At 38.0% G+C, this 7,182-nt stretch overlaps 1 protein-coding gene across 1 annotated transcript in view; it reads right to left on the bottom strand.

The window, feature by feature from the left end:
- LOC107101851 (C-type lectin domain family 7 member A-like) overlaps nucleotides 1-7,182 on the bottom strand; it is a 19,931-nt gene that overhangs the window by 10,197 nt on the left and 2,552 nt on the right. Inside the window, exons 3-4 of the mRNA XM_015400924.1 lie at nucleotides 4,559-4,666; nucleotides 1,122-1,298 (exon numbers count right to left, since the gene is read on the bottom strand). Coding sequence (XP_015256410.1) covers nucleotides 1,122-1,298; nucleotides 4,559-4,666 — 285 coding nt within the window. The remainder of the gene's footprint in view (nucleotides 1-1,121; nucleotides 1,299-4,558; nucleotides 4,667-7,182) is intronic.

Here is a 7,182-nt window from a genome sequence, read left to right as displayed (position 1 = left end):
TGTAGCATCTTGTTTGAAATGCTGCAGGACATAAACTTCCTTTAGGAAGTACAGTCTGCTCTGTCCCTCCTTGTAAACGACTGCACATTTGTGTCTCCATTCGAGTTTGTAATCAAGGTACATATATTCCTCCACCATCTCCACTTCTTCTTCCATGATGCTAACCGAATTCAAATTGTTCCTCTTTCTTCTGAAATTTACAATAATCTCCGTTGTTTTGGTGACATTCAGGATCAGATTATCTTTCCCATACCATGCCAAAAAATGTTTAGCCAGCCCTCTGCAGTTATCTTCTCATCCTTCTTTGATGAACCCAATGACTGCAGAGCCATCTGAATATTTCTGTAGATGACAGGACTCTGTCTGGTACTGGAAGTCAGACGTGTACAGAGTAAAAAGGAATGGTACTGTCCCCACGTGGTGCTCCTGTGCTGGTGACTACTTGATTAGACAGTTGACCCTTAAGTCCAACAAACTGTGGTCTGTTTGTCAGGTAGCCTTTGATTCAGGAGATTGTTGATGCCTCCATCTAAATCTGCTGAAGTTTATTACAAAGTAAGTCAGGCCTAATCATGTTAAATGCAATGGAGAAATTTGGTTATGAGATCCTACTTTAGACAAGTCACTAGTCATTCTGTGATCTCTGATTGTAAAATGCTAAATCTGTGTATCAATCTTTTGATATGATTTTTGATAATTTTTTTTTTTTTACTTTTGACAGTTAGATGCTTGAGTAAAACTCAGAAGTTATCTGACATGAACCAACCTCTTCCAAATTTTTGAGAGACATTTGGACACTATATTCCCAGACCTCTGGGAATATAGTGTCGGTCTGATTTGCCAACTGCCCACTAGAAGCTAAACCTTCCAGTCAGCAGTGTTCCAGATCACTGGGAAGAAAGAAAGGTACTGATTCTTGTGATCTACTGGAGATGTGTTCATATCTACTATATCATAGAAAAGATTTTTTGTTTTTATTCAATATATATATATATATATATATATATATATATATATATATATATTTTGTTCTGTAGCAAAATCATGAAATACATTAAACTTACTTACAAGGCCATGTTTCGATGGCCAGACTTAAGAAAATAACACCAAGTTTTACTCACATTTTTGTAGATCAACATTAGCTGGTTCGGTAATGTTCCCAGAAACACACATCAGCATCCTAAGCTGATAAACCTCTGCAGTATGGTTTATACATGGGTCCTCTGTGGGTTGTGAAGCCGGGTTCAGATCAGGTTTCTTGGTGGATTTTATGGTGAAGTTTCTGCCGGGGCACCTATCTGTGATGTAAAATGAAAGTTTATTCACACAAGTTGGACTGAAAAAGGTGACTCAAATCTAGGACTGTGCAATATGAAGAAAATGTGATATTAAGACTTTAGACTTATGATATATTTGAGCTATATTCGCAATACACAGTATATATCACAACATGCTTAAATTACCTTAGTAATTTAGTACCATTTAGTAATAGCGTGCATGAAATTGTACTAATATACTCTTTCAAACTTTTTGTTTTAGATTTAAAACATTTTATTTTAACCAGCTTAAAGCTTTTCAGAAAAAATTCTGTCATATTGTCTTTCGGTCTCAGTATTAGATCTTTAACAAGATGCCAGCAACCAAACGGGGAAAAAAAAAACAAAAAACAACAATACTAAATAAAATGTAAAATAAATCAGGGCTTTGTTGCGAGTAATAAAAAAAAACTGCAGTATCAAAAAAGAAATTGACCTTAAATTACAAAAAAAAAAGTGTGTTATTAGAGCATCTCAAAACTATTTGCACTAATCTTTACATGCTGAGATTTTAAGGAATTTTAAAGAAGCACAAAAACTTGTAAAATTGAGAACATTAACAGAACGTAATAAATGAATCCGTGTATCATTCGTTCTTTCCATTTTCAATTGCCAATCAAAAAACAAAAAATAAAAAATTGACTGGTTATTTTGTTTTTTGTTTTTTATGGTTAAACCAAAAACGAAAAAGTGATTTGTTTTTCATATATCAATTCTAAGCTCAGATCAAGAATATGAAATGGAAAAACGGACAGCAACGCAGAATTTGATTTTAATATTTAATCGGTACAGTTTACGTGACCCGGAAATAGCTCTTTGCGCAGCAGTTGGGGTAATGAAGTGGCTACCATGGCGACGCTAGAACCACACACTGGGCGTTTCTCAATATGCGTTCTTGAGCGTTCTTGTGTGCTCGTGTACTCGTGACACGTCATCAGCCTCAGCCCGAGTACCGTTCCAATTCTCGAGAACGCCAGATCGAGAACGCATCAAATCCCCGGATGTTGTTCTCGCCCCGCCCTCTTTATCGAGAATGCATCAGAGCAGACTTGTGCGTTCTTCAGACTGACCGCTTCCCCAGAATGCCCCGTGGCCGCAGCTTGATTCGAGACAGCGTTCACAGTGTTAAGTTAAACATTCCCTTTTCTGCTGCTGTTGTTCTTCAAAAGTACGTTTTGAAATCATTTGAGGCGATAACATTATACATTTAAGCCTCCCTGTGTGGTCTGTTTACAGAGTTAGTGCGAAATAAAAAAAAAAAGTCCAACGTTGAGCGTACCAGAGTGACCAGCAGACCTCCGAGGGTAACCGCAGCCAGGGCTAAATTTACCCCGTCTGTAGTGCACTTCTCTCGGTCTAGTTATGTGTGAACTACAGCTCGTTCTGATGGCGGTTTTTTGCGGTTCGGTAATTTTTTTAAATGTTTTTTAAGCTTTAGAAATTAAAAATATTGTTTTCAAAATGTTTTGTGTAGGGAATAAATAGTTTTGACTGTTAAAGAAATGCTAAAGAACGTTGCATGTGATGACGTCACGAGTACGCTTCTGTTCCAATACGCATACGTGCTTGCGTGCTCACGTTCTCGTCAAGTCCGATCTTCCTGCGTTCTCGCCAAGAACGGACTTGACGAGAACGCGAGTACGTACTCATAAGGGTTCACTTTTTCAAATGAGGTGACCAACATCTTCTGCTTCACATCTGATTTATTTAACAATTTATTTGGTGTGCGGGGAGACATGCAGAGTTTACAGCATTCTTCATTTTGCAGAGGATGACTTTTTAGGCGGTGGATTGAATGTGTACTGCAACCTTTTGCAGCAATCGTTTTGCAGCATGTCATACAAACCACCTTTGGTTCGACGTCCTCAGCATGAAGTCCACACCAATGCCATATATTGCTTAGCTCAAAAACCTGCTGTCACCATATTTCGTTTGTCGGTTGCTGTAGTGTGCGTGTCCATAGACATAAGCCCCATTTACACTACCCTCTCAAAACCAATCCATCCCGAGCTTGTATCAGTTAACTGTACCGAGCTTGGTTCCTTACGACTATTTAAACTCCACACTAGCATGGTTCCTCGCCTCCTAGTGATGATCTACGGTACAACTGATCTCTAGATATAAACAAGCAAACCAACATGGTGGCGCCCATAATATTCAGGAAGTTTGCGGAGAGTCAGGCGAAGAAGGCAGCCTTTGGTGAATTTGCTTGACAGAGTCGGCTTTTGGGAAGTGGATTTAAAAAAACGATAGTCTAATCAGGGCTTACAGGAAACAACAACAGATGTTGAGGTTCATTACACTGCAAAGCAGAATAATCGCTTGAAATCATGTGGTAGGGAAGCTAGTATATTCATGAATTGATGAAATACCATGATTACGGAGGCTGACTGTAAGGAGATGCTGCATTCTGCTCATGCACTCGTTATCTGAGAATCGAGCCAGAACTGAACCGCGCCAAGCCCTACTGAAGAACTAGTACCATGTTAGCGCTGTTCCGTTTTGTCTGGTGCGGTCTGGGTCAGTTGTGCATGCCATCTCTGTTACCATGCTCGCACTGATCTCAGCAAGGTTTCAAAAGGGTAGTGTAAATGGGGCTATTGACATATATCTGTGAAGATTCTCAGTCATCCAGGTCATGGTCATGCTTGAAAAAATTTAATCTAGGCAACTGGATGTGAAGTTTCCTAGAAGATGTTTCCCCACTGTTTACATGGGAAGAGTGTAATTTTACTGTGGGTGATTTAATTTTACTTATTTTATTCTGTTTTAATATATTTTATTTTTCTCTGTTATTCATACAATCTTATATTTCTCTCTACTGTAATGAAGCAATTCTGATTCTGATTTTCTTATCATAGCAACCACTAAAAAACTATTCACATTGAAGACACATTCACCCAACAACACTCACAAATATTCATACAGCAATACACAGATCAATCAGCAACTTAAATTTGTTGTCCTGCCAAAGAAAACATCAGCAAATAGCTGGAGGAAAGCTGGAATCAAATCCCTAACTTTCTGATTGGAAAACAAATACTCTGTCTACAGATTCCACAGTCACCCCTGCTGGTTCCTGGAGTTTTATAGAACCAGGATGGAAGGAAACTGGTTCTGCTGTTGATCAAAGTGAAAACTGCACATGGGGTTGTCTTAGACTAGTTTTTGTTTAAAGTTTGGAATTATGTTTTTATGGATTTATAAGAAGGATGAAATGAAGACAGATTTTGGTAACTTACAAAATGTCAGACGCAGAGAAATGTTGAGAGTAACTTGAAGTATGCAGAGAAGTCCGAAGCTCAGAAGGATCCATCTGAAACGGTTTCTCCCTGTCAGCAAAAATGTAACAGAGAAATAAAACATAGAAAATATGAATAAATGTAACTAAGGTTTTCATTTTTATGTTCGAAAAAGAAATGATCAGAATCTCAAATGGAGAAGGATTTTTAATTTTAAATTGTTTTCACAACTCCAGCTTTTGGTCAGTGTTACCCAAACTAGCAGATGAAGTTTTACTGTGAGAAAACTCTGTCTTCCTCATTTATAGACCTGACAGGACTTTTTTATTAGAGTGACCACAAAATAAATTTGCTGACACAACATTCATGTTGCAACTAACTGTCTAATGATGGTTATCTTATATTTAGCATTTTGCAACACCAGAAAAAAGATTGTAACCTTCATGCCAACCACAGATTAGATGTTCTTGGAACTCATCAGCAGATGAAAACATGCAATATATATTTTTTCATAATAAAATATCAAATATATATTTTAATCACTTCAATTGAGCAATCAATTAAATAATATGACTAGATAAATATCTACCTCTATACTATAGATACAGGTTCAGAAAAAAAGTTTTATTCTTTTTTTTTATATTGGCCTTCTTTTTCTATTGTAAGTCCTTAAATTATAATTCTTTAAAAACTGTAATTAAGAGTTGGACATGTATAAGCATTGCGTTTTTTTGTAATGACAAGAAAACAGAAGATCCCCAATTCAACCATGACAACAAGTTTATATATATATACATACAACAAACCACACAAAATAATTAAATATATACACATATAACTCTATATGTATATGCATAACTAAAAATCCAAATAAAGTGATAGTGACATTGTGGAAAAACAGTGCAAGTAATGAATATCACATATCCATTCGACTGCAGTTAGGCTTACTGCTAAATTGTGTTGAATACACACAAGGAGAGCAGACTGGTAAAAAGACATTTGCAGCTGGCTGAACAGGATTAAAGCAGCTACATTAACAGATGTGGATGAATAACAAAACACAGGTGCAAGACTAAAAGACCCGAAGCCTACTGAAGATGAAGTGTCAATTAAGAGCAGTAAAAGTGCTGCTTCAAGTTCAAAATGCTCATGTGCATCATCAGTCAGTTATGCAGCAGGACGGGCTAGGGCCAAAGTAGAAGCAGCTCATGCATGTGTTTTGTTCGCCCAGAGAGAGTTCAGCATTAAAGTTGACAAAGCAAAACCTTGAAGCACTGAATCTTGAAAAAGAACCAGTTTATTGCCTTTATGTAAAACATATTTGACAACAATCATGTGGACCGAGCATTCACCATTACCAAAAGGAAGAGTGCTGGTACTTGCTGATGGTTGGGGTCTATCATCCGAGGAAACTTGAAAAAATCAGGGTTGTGTTCGATTCATATGCTCAATACAGTGGCATCTCCCAAACAACGTGCTATCAGCGAACCAGACTTGAATAATAGTCTTTTGGGAGTTCTCATCAGTTTCAGAAGAGAGCAAGTTGCAGTCATGCCCGAAATCTAACAGATGTTTCATTGTTTAATTGTACTTACGTTTCCTCTAGTACAGAGGTAATGAAGTCAGGACATCATCGAGTACAGAATGAGGGTTCATATATTTGGCAACTGCCCTTTTCCAGCTGTGGCAGCCAATTGTCTCAGAAGAGCAGCAAAGAAAGGAGAAGAAAGGAGATTTGCTACAGGAATTGCAACATCTTCACAGCCCTCAAACTTATACTATTACTTCTTGCTCCAATGCCAGATGGAAGGAGTTATGTGTTTTCTCAGACTCGTTGACCAAAGTCACTGATGCAGTAGTATACCTGAAGACTAAAGATGAAAATGGTGGGATACATGTGGGGTTCGTCTGGGAGATTCTAGACTCGCACCTCCAACTGAACTAACCATACCCAGATTAGAACTCTGTGCAGCAGTGCTAGCCGTAGAAATGGCTGAACTCATTGTTCAAGAGATCAACATTCAAGTTGATGCTGTCACGTTCTACTGTGACAGTAAAGTGGTGCTGGGCTATATTCATAATCAGTCAAAACGCTTTTATGTGTATGTCCACAACAGGGTTCAGCGAATCCGGCAGTCTACAGAACCAAACCAATGGAAGTATGTGCCTACAGAGCATAACCCAGCTGACCATGCTTCTAGGTCAGTCCAAGCTCCAAAGCTCACTGCAACTAGTTGGTTCACAAGGGAGTAGTACACACCGTTGTAGGAAATCTTCAATTTCTTAGCAATTTCTCACATGGAATAGCCTTTATTTCTAAGAACAAGAATAGACTGTCGAGTTTGAAATGAAAATTCTCTTTTTCTGGCCATTTTGAGCGTTTAATTGACCCCACAAATGTGATGCTCCAGAAATCTGCTCAAAGGAAGGTGTGTTTTGTAGCTTCTGTAACGAGCTAAACTGTTTTCAGATGTGTGAACATGATTGCACAAGGGTTTTCTAATCATCAATTAGCCTTCTGAGCCAATGAACAACCACATTGTACCATTAGAACACTGGAGTGATAGTTGCTGGAAATGGGCCTCTATAGACCTATGTAGATATTGCCAGAGATGGGAAGTAAC

This window comes from Cyprinodon variegatus, unplaced genomic scaffold, assembly GCF_000732505.1.
Source record: "Cyprinodon variegatus isolate N-32 unplaced genomic scaffold, C_variegatus-1.0 Scaffold1162, whole genome shotgun sequence".
Classification (NCBI taxonomy): domain Eukaryota; kingdom Metazoa; phylum Chordata; class Actinopteri; order Cyprinodontiformes; family Cyprinodontidae; genus Cyprinodon; species Cyprinodon variegatus.
The sequence above is the reverse complement of the archived record's forward strand: the minus strand, read 5'-3'. Positions and strand labels throughout refer to the sequence as shown.